This window comes from Diceros bicornis, chromosome 13 (assembly GCF_020826845.1).
Source record: "Diceros bicornis minor isolate mBicDic1 chromosome 13, mDicBic1.mat.cur, whole genome shotgun sequence".
NCBI lineage: Eukaryota > Metazoa > Chordata > Mammalia > Perissodactyla > Rhinocerotidae > Diceros > Diceros bicornis.
Window position 1 is genome coordinate 27640957 of NC_080752.1, and position 12964 is coordinate 27653920.

General features: G+C 45.6%; 1 protein-coding gene across 4 annotated transcripts in view; it reads left to right on the plus strand.

Moving 5' to 3' along the window:
- Nucleotides 1–1909: 1909 nt before the first annotated feature.
- Nucleotides 1910–12964, plus strand: part of PER3 (period circadian regulator 3) — a 56673-nt gene continuing 45618 nt past the window's right edge. For 3 of the 4 annotated variants that reach the window (XR_009221842.1, XM_058552803.1, XM_058552805.1), the window contains exons 1-5: nt 1910–2587; nt 3018–3163; nt 4002–4117; nt 5640–5841; nt 10367–10418. Coding sequence is in view for 3 of the 4 variants with exons in the window: in XM_058552803.1 (XP_058408786.1) it covers nt 2409–2587; nt 3018–3163; nt 4002–4117; nt 5640–5841; nt 10367–10418 (695 nt within the window). In the remaining variant the exon portion in view is untranslated. The remainder of the gene's footprint in view (nt 2588–3017; nt 3164–4001; nt 4118–5639; nt 5842–10366; nt 10419–12964) is intronic. The other variant, XM_058552804.1, reaches the window with a different exon arrangement.

A 12964-nucleotide genomic window follows, 5' to 3' on the forward strand; every position in this document is an offset into this window, starting at 1 on the left:
CTCTCACCATCTTTACTGGCACCACCCAAGCCCAAGCCATCCTCAGCCCTCTCCTTGTAATTAACAGCCTCCCAACTGTTAACTGTTTCCTGTGCAGCAGTCTGACTGATACAGATCCCTATCTTGCTTAAAATCCTCCTCTTTCCACCACCATTAGAAAAAAGTTCAAATCACTTTCCCTAATTACAAGGTCCGCCATGATCTGGCCTTTCCTAAGTTCCTGACCTCATCTCACACCATTCCTCCCCCATTCCTATTCTCCAGGCAAAGGATACTGTCTGTTTCTCAACAACAAACCTGCTCTGCCTCAGGGCCTCTGCAGACGCTGTTCCCTCCACTGGGTCCACGTCCCCGCCCCCTTCTCACACTCAAGTTTTAATTTCACCTTCTCAGAGAGGCCCTCCCTGGTCACCTGGCTAACGTGCCTCTTGCCTCCTTCACCGTGCACGCCTGTCCCAGTTACACTCCATCCCATTAGCTTGTTTCATGTTCTACACGGCACTTCCCACTTTCTAAACTTTATGGAGTTTGTCACGTTTTATGTCTTAATAAAATGTGGACTCCCTGAGTGGCAGGGGCTTTTACCACGTCTCTCTCCCCAGGGACCACAGTCATCCCTGCCCAGATATGCACTCAATAAATATCTGTTGAACGAATGCAGTTTGACAAAACGGAGCTTCAGAGAAGAGTGAGATCCGCCATCCTTTGGAAAAAATAAGGTGGTTTATCCAATACAGGACATGGACGATCGCCACACTTCACCCGGCACCCCCGCTCTTTTATATACAGTTCCTTTCATTTATCCAATAAATACTGAAGATTTTTGACGTACCAGACACTGGAGAGGGGCGGAGCTCTGCACTGTACCTTCCATTTCGGAGGAGTTGAGACACAATCTAAAAAGAGCCTTCAGTCTGCTGTTTTTTCAAAGGGCTTCTCTACACCTTCCTTTTCTGAAACACTGTCTTTTACTTACACTTGTCTTCCTCCAGTTGCCAAATGAGTCTGCAACTTTAAGAAGACCAGGGAAATGTTTACGTTTCACTGTCAAAATTCCGTTCCTGAAAATCGGGTTTGAGTTCTCCAGGGCCCTCACCTAGAGTGAGAGGAGAGCAACGAAGTTAAGATGGAAACAACGGGAACCTGAGAAGACGCAGAGAAAGCGCTCGGATCTCCAGCGCCTTCTCCCGGCTGCCCAGGGGTATCCAGAGCCGCCTGCCCGCCCGCCGCTCCGCAGTGCTCTCCCGTCACTCCAGCGCCGGCAGCCGCGAGCACCAGCGCGCCTCCCCGCCCCCGCCCCCGCCCCCGCCCCCGCCCGCCTCTCACGTGGAGGCCGCGCCGGCCCCGCCCACCCCCAAGGCCCTGGGTCCCGCCCCCATGTGACTGGCGTCTCGAATGCCCTATCACTGCCGCGCTGGCTGCAGGCGCCGCCGCGGCCCAGCCCCCGGCGCCGGGAAAGGGGCCAGGCTAGCGACTCGCGCGGCCAGGACTCGAGCCTGTTCACGGCCCCTCCGCCCCCTGCATACGCGCCAGCCTGCCGGGATTGGCCGAGCGCCCCTCTCCGCCCGACCCCCAGCGTTATGTAACGAGCACTGGGGCCTTCGGCCCCGCCCACTCGCCTTCGGTTAGGTAACCTGGGCGCCGCAGCGCGGGCCCCGCCCCCGGGCCAATGGAGGCCCGCCGACCCGGCGGTGGCGGCCAATCGCGCGGCCCGGAGGCGGGGCCGCGTCACGTGGCGCGCGGGGGGCGCGGCGCCGGCGGCCGCCCGGCACGCGGTGGGCCTCGAGACTGCGCGCGGCCGGGCCTGGCGGGGCAGGCGGCTGCGCGCGGGGCGGCGGCGGCGAGTGAGTGCTCGGCCGGGCGGGGAGAGCTCGGAGCTCGCCGTCTGCGGGGCCTAGGTCGCCGCGAGCCTACTCTGCGCTCTGGGCCGGCGGCCGGGCGTCGCCGGGGGCGGACCTGGGGTCCCCGGAACTTTGTGCCTGAAGTTGCCGCCGTCGCCGGGTCCCGTGTCTGGGGCACGCCGCCTCTGCAGAGCTGCCGGTGGGCGAGTCGGTGAATCGGAGTCTGGCCTTGTGAGCCCCGGACTGAGGGTCCTCCGCGGGGCTGCCCCGCTGGCGAGCCACTGCCTGGTTTCCGGCATCAGGTTGTCAGCGTCTCTTGACACTTGTCACCTTTGTCTCCCCCCTGCCCCAAGGCTGGCGCTCCCGTGAGTGGAGACGTCCAAGACCGTATGGAAATTCCAGGAGAGAGAGGTGCCTCCGGATGAGCAGAGATCAGGAATTGCCGGTTTGTGATGACCGATGATTCTCTCTAAGGCGATGGCGTGGACCAGAATGAGAAATAAATTTCCGTCGCTGATTGCAAAGTGAAAAAGAAGCAGGCGACAGACTGAGACTGCCAAGCGGAAGATGGACCCTTGTGAAGATCTGGCATTGCCCAGCAGTAAGCTCCACGACTCCAGGGGCCGTGAGCCCAGTGAACTTGAAGGAGCACAGGCCGGGGCTCCTGAGGCCCTGGGGAAAGAATCTGGCAAGATGTGGAGCCGGAAATACCAGCTGCAGAGCAGAAACGTGGAGAGCAGCAACAGGTGAGCTTCTGTTTTTGTCCCCACAACCTGGTTGGCTCTTCGCTGGACTAGTAAAAGAGAAAAGAGGGTTGAAATCGTTTTATTCTTTTGTTTGTGAGCTTAGGAAAAAGGTTAGCGGAGACTCAGACAACTTAGAATGAAATACCCTGGAGAAACAAGAAAATTACCCAGGAGTACCAAAAGTAGGTAAAAAGTGGTTAAGAAATTTAGCTGAGTCAGGGCTGAAATGGGAATGAGAGAGAGTGCAAAATATTTGACATTTACCAATTTCTTTGCTTAGGATTCCCTACCTGTAAAAAAAGGGATAATTAACCTGTAAACTAAATGAGTTAAATGTTAAGCAGTTAGAAAGTTGGACTGGCACATAATATGCTATTCAGTAAAAGTTGACTTGCTATAATTGAAAGTTTATATATTTTTTGTGTTACAGTGAACGGCAAGATCGAAACAGAGTTTCTGAAGAACTTAGAATGGTTGTCCAAGAAATGAAAAAGTACTTCCCGTCAGAGAGACACAATAAACCAAGCACCCTAGATGCCCTCAACTATGCCCTTCGCTGTGTGCATAGAGTACAAGGTAAACAGGCTGGAGGGAAGATAACAGTCATGCAAGTGCAGTGTTGCTCACGAACGTCAGCCAAGGCGGAGGAGTTGTCAGTGTAGTTTTAGTCACTTAGGTGTTTTGAGTTTTTTTGGTGCTTTATGTAAGATGAGCAGATCTGTACTGATTCCGTTAGTGTCTTAGTTTTTCAAATTAGGAACCCCAGGAGAACCTTATTTGTGTAACAGTTTAGTAACTGTGCAGTATGCTGCTGGTTTGTTGCAGGAGAGTAGAGTTCAGCATAAGCACGTTTTGAAGACTCACTTTTTGAAGGAGCATTATCTTCTATGGATATTAGGGGAAAAACTTACATTTTTCTAAATACAATTTACCTTTCCTTGTTCATACATATACCTTTAAAATACAATCATGACATATCAGGAATTTACCAAATTAAAAATGAGCACCTGTAAACACTTTTTCCTTTTTATCTGACTTTTCTTCTCAAAGGGTTTCCTAAAGTACACATTCTCTAGCACAGACCTCTGTCGCTTCATGTATGATATGTTGTTTCTGAATACTGGGGGAATGTTTCTGCCGTAAACATTTCCTGTGTGTGTATTTGGAATTTTTGGTTTCAGTCCCTTAAATGTATCTTGTTCCTGGTGATCTAGAAATGCAGAATTCATAAAATTCAAAATCTTAAGTTTGCATAACTGTCAGTCTTTTAGGTGAAAGAAGAAAATGGTCTGATTTCGAGGAAAGCACACTGAGGTGTCCTCATCCGAAAAAATAAGCTAGCTTTAATAGTGATAAAAATGATGTCCTCAAGATATTGTTGTCACTGGACTACCTATTTTCTTGTGTTTCTTAGCCAACAGTGAGTTTTTCCAGATTCTCAGTCACAACGGAGCACCTCAAGCAGATGTGACCGTGTACAGTCTTGAAGAGCTGGCCACTGTTGCTTCAGAACACACTTCCAAAAACACGGTAAGAATCCGTGAATTTTGCCATATCAACCTGGGTGATTTTTCCTAATGACCTTATCTAGATGTCTATTTTTAAAATAATAGCAGAGTTTCAGTAACCACAGTTTGAGGTAAACAGTAGGAGAACACTAGTAAAGAGACGTTGTGTGGGCGTTGTGTACGTGGGAGAAAATGTCCAAAAACAGGAAGCAGTGCTTCAGTAGTAGCTTGCTTTACTTGGATTACGAGGTGCCTCTCTCTCCTGAGCGTCCCTGAGTTCTGTCAAAGTAAGAGAAAAAAATAACACTGCAGAGTAATTTCCTGCATCTTATTCTAATCTCTGAAATGTTCATTTCTATTTATACCATTCTTAGTTCCAATACCTAAGACTTCAAGTTGTAACAACTGGATTTTATAGAACAGGTGAGTTGAGATGCTGTCATTTTTTGTAAAATGTGAAAGAGACACTTAGTATATCTTTTTTGAATCTCTTCATGTTGACAGAATAATTAAGCCTCGTGTTTTGCTGATAGGATGGAGATTACTTAGTTTTATGTTTAGCTCTCAACATAATTATAACTTAAAGATTTTATAATATTGGAACATGAGCTATCCCTAATATTATAGTAGTGCTTATTTTACTAACTGGTGTGTTCATAGTACTGTAGTAGGTGCTATGGAGATTTAAGAAAAAAAAAGTTTAAGAAAACATTTCCCCTGTAAGATCTTCAAAATAAAGCTAGAGAGGAAAACATACACCAATGTTAGCAGATCCAAACAGTGGCTGATTATAAAGAAGCCACATCTCTGTCTAGTGGAACAAATTAGAGAAATGATTCTTATGTCATGAGGTTTGTTAAAGACACCGTCTTGAGGGAGGTGAATCTTGAGCTTGGTCTTGAAGCCTAGTAGAAGCATGGTGAAGAGAAGACAGTCTCTCCAGGTGGAAGGCGGAGGAGGAGAGATCAGAAGTACACATACTGTTTGTATGTTTAGTCAATGTACAATGAGCTGCTGTATTTTTTGGCGTAGAAATCAAACCTTCAGGGCCGGCCCCGTGGCTTAGTGGTTAAGTGCACGCGCTCCGCTACTGGCAGCCCAGGTTCGGATCCCAGGCGCACACCGACGCACCGCTTCTCCAGCCATGCTGAGGCCGCGTCCCACATACAGCAACTAGAAGGATGTGCAACTATGACATACAACTATCTACTGGGGCTTTGGGGGAAAAAAAAAGGAGGAGGATTGGCAATAGATGTTAGCTCAGAGCCGGTCTTCCTCAGCGAAAAGAGGAGGATTAGCACGGATGTTAGCTCAGGGCTGATCTTCCTCACAAAAAAAAAAAAAAGAATTCAAACCTTCAGAATGTAAAATGCTGGTTTTACGGTGACAAGAAGTATGTTGGAGAGTTTTGTTGCCTTTGCAGGATGTGTGTGTGTGTGTTTTAAGCTATTGGTGGTGGCGGAAGTCTAGAAGAAATTTGCCTTTCAGGAAATATTGCTAGTAAGTATCTCCGTATTTGCATTTATTTTAAATGTTTTCCATAGGATACCTTTGTGGCAGTTTTTTCATTTCTGTCTGGAAGGTTCGTGCACATTTCTGAACAGGCTGCTTCGATCCTGAATTGTAAGAAAGATTTCTTGGAGTCCTCTCATTTTGTTGAGCTGCTTGCCCCTCAAGATGTGAGGGTGTTCTACACACACACTGCCCATGCTCAGCTTCCCTTCTGGAACAACTGGACCCAAAGAGGTAAGGGGACCAATATTCAGATGTTTATCTTGTCTGGTAAAGATCAGTTTCATTCTTCCAGAAATAGTACAGAAATTAATGCATTATTTAGAACATGCCAACTATATGGTTTTTCTTATTTCTTTACTTAAAAAGGCACAGAATGTGATGAAAATAGCATTTTAAATGCTTCCAATAAAGATCCAATAAATTTGCTTTCATTTAGTCAAGTTAATTTCACAGATTATATATCGTAAATATAGTTTGATTACCAGCTTACTGTATGACAGATTAATTGCTGTAAAGGCTCTGTTTCCTTTAAGTTAATAAAATTAAATATCTTTCCTCTTATATTGACTTCATTCTTTCTTTGCTTTGGAGATGAACTTCTGATGGTTAGTGCCCTTTTCCAGTTTTTCTTGTCCCTAAAAGTTCGTGAATCTCATTACTTTGTTTTTCTTCTGAAATGCTTATTTTCCTGAAGTGGGGTGCCTGTTCACAGTTTTCTTTGTGACATTCAGTCCTGTGTGATCTTTAAATAATTCATTACTTCTTTTTAAGTCACCCTTTATTACTTATTTCATATTCTTTGTAAAGTTAGTATAGATCAACCTTTTTTTTTTTTAATGATTTTTTTTCTTTTTTCCTCCCCAAAGCCTCCAGTGCATAGTTGTATATCCTAATTGTACACTGTGGGACTCCACCTCAGCGTGGCTTGATGAGCGGTGAGTAGGTCTGCGCCCAGGATCCCAACCAGCGAACTTTGGGCTGCGCAAACTCAACCGCTGCACCACTGGGCTGGCCCCCAACCTTCTTTTTGATTCCAAGCCCTTTTCTCTAATTTTTCTTTAAATTTTACTTTAATTTTTTTTATTATGGTCAAAAACACATGAACAAAATGTACCATCTTAGCCATTGTTAAGTGCACAATTCAGTAGGGTTAAGTACATTCACATTGTTGCGCAGCAGATCTCCAGAACTTTTTCATCTCTCCAGTCTAAAGGTCTGTACTCATTCCATTTTTTTTTTTTGTGAGGAAGATCGGCCCTGAGCTAACATCTGCCAATCCTCCTCCTTTTTTGCTGAGGAAGACTGGCCCTGGGCTAATATCCGTGCCCATCTTCCTCCACTTTATATGGGACGCCACCACAGCATGGCTTGCCAAGCAGTGCGTCGGTGCGCGCCCGGGATCCGAACCAGTGAACCCTGGGCGGCCACAGCGAAGCGCGCGCACCCAACTGCCTGCGCCACCAGGCAGGCCCCTCATTCTAATTTTTAAATCCAGCACTTGATCCAGGGAAGAATAGTCTTACATGCTTCCTTTTTTCAGTGATAGACCTTTGCTCCGTTTTTTGTACGCATTTCATATAAGCTTTAGGAAACACACCTATCATGCTTGCTTCCTTTTGGCTCCTTCTCTCCTGTTCCCATCGTTCAAAAACATTGAGTTCATTTCTATTCTCTTTCCTAAACACATATTTTCAACCTTTAATTGTCCATATTTGTTTCTCTGCTTTTATTAATTATTTATTCATTTGTAAACATTTATTCAACAATCACTATGGGCCAGGAACTATTCTAGATGCTGAGATACAACTAGGAACAGAACTGACACAATATTGTTTGCTGGCTCTTTCACATTTTTCTCCAGGTATTTTTCCTTCAATGTTGCCTGTATAGTCTCTGTTTTAGTTTTTCAACCCTTTTATCTTTGCTAATTACTTATTACTATGATATTTCTCCTACATGTAAAAACATAATGTGTCCTGAAATTGTTGTCTTTTGGACCTAAAAGTTGACTTATTCCATGAAGATATGATGTCCATCTAGTTTACTTCTCACGTTGTACTTTTGTCTTATAATAAATCTCAAGCGTTCAGACTCTTCCTGAGTGCTGTGCTTTAGGTCACACCATGTCGGGGCTGTGCACATGTTCCCTCCCTCTGTCCCTTCCTTTTGAGCTCACAGAACGTTAAGAGGACATAGGAAGCTGTAAACTCAGCACTTGTCAGCTTTTGGCCCTACATTAGAACCTGTTTCAACTTCCGTTTGTTGTATAGACCTCTCAGAAGGATCTGACCACTATTTCTTTAGAACATACTTCCAAAAACGAGAATTCACACATTATAGCCTAGGTGTGAAAATGATAATGGCTCATGTGTGCTGTTTGAGATCCCACAGTCTGGCTCCATGGGTTATGCGACTCCTACTGAATGCAGTGGAATTCAGGGGCCTGATGTGCATAAAGAGTGTAAGCGGGTTTACCTCACAGTAGAGTTGCAGGGTTTTCTATGTGCCAAGAATTTTAAGCTAGGAATCTGAAGGTCTGAGTTTTAAATTGAGTTCTGTCCCTTCATGAACCTTGGAGGCCACTTAGCTTCTCATTGTAAAATAAGAGTGATGGTTTCTGAGCAGCCTCTCATCAAGCAGGCTAACGGTTGGGCAAGCACTTTAGCTATTTGGAGTATTTGACAGCATGAAGGATCGTCTTAATTGCTGTCATCTGTTGATCAGTTACTGTTTGCCAGGGACTCTTCTTAATGTTTTAGTAGATTAACTGATCTTCACAAAAACCTTGTGAGGTGTAGATACCATCATTATTTCCAACTGACAGATAAGGTAACTGTTGGTTTGGGTCTGCTGAGAAGCAAATGCCGAAATGGGATTAGCTGCACAAGAGACTTACTGGGGGAGGGAGAAGGAGAAGGTGAGAGGAGCCCACAGCCCTCAGTGCAGGTCTGACCCCTGTAGGAGGAGCAAGGAGGACTGGGGAGGAGGAGTCAGGGCCTGCATGCAGCTTGGCCAGGCAGCCAAAGGGAAGTTCAAGCCACAGTCATGCATTGGAGGAGGCCTGCGTCTCCACAAGAGGAGGGGTCCTGCCTCAGGGCTCCCTCTGCACAGCCCTGGGCTGGGAGCAGCCGGGAGGAACCGGGGCTCAGGGGTGCAGCTGCGGCCTGCAGTCAGTAATGTCCCCTGAAGCCAGGAGCCGCGCCCCTTCTCAGCTGCCACAGCCACTGAGGCACAGAGCTAAGTGACTCACCAAGGTCACACTGCCGCTAAGTGTGGAGCTGGCTTTCCCTTGGCAGTGTGACCCCAGAGCCCCTGCTCTGAACCCCGGCTCCTCTGACTGCACAGCTGCCTGTGACTGCCCCTTCAGAACAGGAGAACCGTAATCGGACAAAGGCGTGCGTTTGAAAGTGGCACCAAGGTGTGGTTCCTGTCTGTGAAGATGATCCCAAAAGTTAGGGATGTTTTTGAGACGTCCTTACATTGCCTTAATTCCTCCATGAGTTTAAGCCTTTCCTGTAGCAGTTTCTATGGTAAGACTGTAGCATGTCTTAGGGTAATTAATTCCTGAAGCTTTATCAAGTTGTTCTTTCATTAATTTCTCACAGACATGCTATAAGAATTGTCTTCTGATTTCAGAATTCTGGGACTGTGACTTTCATAGTTTTATGAATTCTAATGGTTTCATCATTGGTCCCTTTACTTTTAAACTGGAGTATCTTTTTAAAATCACGTACCTTTTCCTTGATCATTCCAAAGCCCGTTTTCTGATTCTTCCTATGACCCTTTCCTTAGAAGTGCAAAGACCTGGCCCATACTCAGTATTTGGGTTCTTGAGAATTCTTGTTGTTTGTGCTTCTTCAGTGTATACTTTTTAAACATCTCATTGGTTTTAACCATTTCCTTGGTTCCTGTAACCAAGGACTTTTCACACCATTGAGCAAAGGCCCAGAAGATATGTTCAGGGAACCCTGCCCGGAGGAGATACAGATCATCAGCCAACACCAGGGAAAGGGTCAGTGCCCTGATTTACCCTAAGATAGGCATGTTTAAACATTTCTGAATTATCACCTCTCAGATCAATACAATTAATAAGAAAATCAATGAAATCGATGCACACTGTTTGCATGAGGTTTGTGAGAAAGCGTTATTAATGACCCTGTCAGCTGGGACAGTCTTCTGGAGATTCATCTGCCGGTACATGATGAGTTGTTATTTAACCTAGGAACACAACTGTGGGGAATTTATCCAAGGAAAGAGGAAAAAAAATGAAAGAAATTTACATATCATATGCCTAAAAGCAGTAAGAAGTCTGAATTCCCAATTTTTGAGACATGTCCAGATGTTATAGTGTAATAGAATATTGCCACCAAAATAGTTGCTGAGGGATTGTTATTTAATTATAAATAATTATGGGATTATCGTCAAAGGCTTATTACATTGATGTGTGACATAGTGAGTATGGGCAGTTAGAGAAATACAGACGGGATGTAGGAAGCAGTAAGGGAAAGACCCGATGAGAGGCTCACACTGTCTTACCTGAGGGTCCCTGTTAGAATACAAAAGCCCCTGGAAAATACCACATGTGACCCGATCTCAAAGTGAAGGGGGAAGGGTCCTATTTTAATCACGACTATCTGTCTCTCTTAAAAAATAGTTTATCTTGTGTTTGGTGATGGTGTGGCGTGTTTCACTGGGGAGGAACTGCTCTGCGGTGTTGCTCTAGGAGGGGCGATTGACACTGTGTCTCTGTTTGCAGCAGCATCACAGTGTGAATACGCTCCAGTGAAATCCTTCTTCTGCCGGATCCGGTGAGTACAGGGGCTTGTGGAGGCCAGAATGGTGGATTATGCACTGATTTTATTTGATTCTTTTGTATTCAGCTAGGTCTGTTGTTGATACAAAAGACAAGACTTGGTTCTTGCCACAGGAAGTGTGTTTTGATTGAGGAGAAGAAACATTTACTCGAGAAAAGTAGATAAAACCGCAACAGGAAAAAAGATCAGAAAGATCCTTCTTACCTAGGGGCGTGGAAGAATCACTGATGTTAAGTACACTTTCAAATAACCATTGTTTGGGCTTTTTTGTTTTTGTTTTTGGTCACATTTAATTTTTGAAATTTTGAATAACTTTAAAGAAAGCAAGATAGGTGTATATATGAGAAGGGTTTAAAAGGTCCAAAGATAGTGAACTAGAAGAAAAGAGACCAAAATTTTAATAGTAGTTGATTTCTGGTAGTATTTAATGGTGATTTTTTTTCTCTTTTAAATTTACTATGATATGTTAATGTTACTTTCACAATGAAAAGAAAAAATATTTTTAAATGACGTAGTGATTGCCAACATTAGTATTGAAGTTACTAAGTGCTCTAGGTATTTAGAGAAGAGAAAGATCCTTGTTGTAGATTAGTCAAACACTGTGGAACTGGGGAGACTTGAGCTAATCATATTGGAATGCCTGGAGGGATAACCTGAGGAAAGGTGTGGAGGGGAGAGGGCCTGTGGGTTCATTGTCATTCACAGGTGAATGCTGCCTAGTAAGTACTCTGTGTGTTTGCTATGTTAATAAATATTTCTGGGTGCCTTTTTGAGCCAGACACTGTTAAGGTGCTAGGATCAAAACAGAGTTCTTGCCCTCATGGACCTCACATTTGGGGGGAGGGGAGGAGTAACAATAATGAACAGATATCTAAATACACGTGTCAGCTGGCGGTAAGTTCTGTGTAGAACAATAAAGCCGGGTGAAGGAATTCTGGGCTGTGGAGAAATTACTATTGTATTCAGGGTGGTCAAGGAACTCTTCTCTAATAAGAAGCCTAATTGGAGCCAGAGACCTGAAGGAGGTAAGGGAACAGACATACACCTATCTGAGGGAAGAGTGTTGCAGGCAAGTGCAAAGTCCCCGGGGCAGCACATGCCTGGCCTGGGCGAGGAGTAACAAGGACGCTAGTGTGGTGTGAGTGGAAGGACAGGGTAAGGGTGGAGAAGATGGGGAAGCAGGGGCCAAACCGTAGGGCGCTTTGAGTTCAGAATGAAGTGTTTCGTTCAGATTACTCGTTGATTTATTTTTAAAACTTTACTTTGGTAATTTTCAAAGTAATATAAAAAGTAGAGAAAACAGTACAGTGAACTGATAAGTACTTATCATTCAGCTTTAGTGACTTTAACTCATAGCCAGTCTGGGGTCGTCTGTGCCACCACCTACTCCTCAACTGCCCCGCCCCATGATTTTGAAGCATACCTCAGATCTCGTGTCATTTCCTCCATCGGTATTTCAGAATGTAATTCTAAAAGATGAGGTTCTCGTTAAGCGTCATGATGCTCAAATTGTCCCATCTTTGGCCCTCAGGAACCCCTGGAGCCAGCTCCTGTGCCCTGTTGAGAGTGCCCCTATTGTTTGTGACAGCTGCCTTTGTTTCAGACTTGCTGTCACAGGCTCAACCTAGACATTTCCCACCCCAGACCTGGAGTCAGTCATTTCTTCAAGGATCCCTCTTTCTTGGTGGTGGGAAACGGCGTTACCATTTGGGGACCAAATCTGGATGGTCAGGGTGGTGGTTGCTGCAGGGTTATCATTGCTTCTAGGAGTTTTCAGTGGATAGAGATAGGACAGTGTCATTTTTTAGAAGGAGAACTAGTTTACGTTATAAAAGGATCGTGTTAGGTGCTGTGTTGAAGACCCTGGGGAGGGGCGAGAGAAGCAGGGACGCCATTAGCAGGCTATTAGGAGATGCAGCTGGACCTGGGTGGTGGTGGTGGACATAGAAGCATTTAGGATATTCTGGGTATTTTTGGAAGGGAGAGTTACCAGAATTTATTAATGAACTAGTTCTGGGTGTGAAATAAGAAGAGGCGTCTGGGTGACAGGAGGGTCCTTGGCTCAAGTTGCCGTTTATTGGAGTAGAGGAACTCGTAGGAAAGCAGCTTCGTGGGGAGGGCAGGGGAAGAATATGTTGCTTAGTTTAGACAAGTTCAGCTTGCGCTGTCTGTTAGGAATGGAAGTTGTGATGTTGATCAGGCATTGGTACATGGGTCTGGAGTTCCGGGGAGGAGTGCAGGCTAGAGGCAGACGTTCAGGTCATCAGCGTGTAAACGGCATTGGGAACCTGAGGGCTGGATGAGCCTGGAAAAATCATTCACAGGCACGGGAGGGGAGCAGGAAGTACAAGTACAGATGCCTGTGGGTCATCCTCAGGAGAAGGCTCTTCTTCATGGTGCTCTTTTCTCAGTGAAGTAGGGAGCAGGGCCACGGTTGAGAGTGGAGAAGTGGGGGGAGATCCTGGAGTCTGAGGAGAGAAGAGGAAGCCAGAGGGGGAGCGGGAGTGGGCGTGGCCTCTAGAACCTCTCAGCAGCTGAAG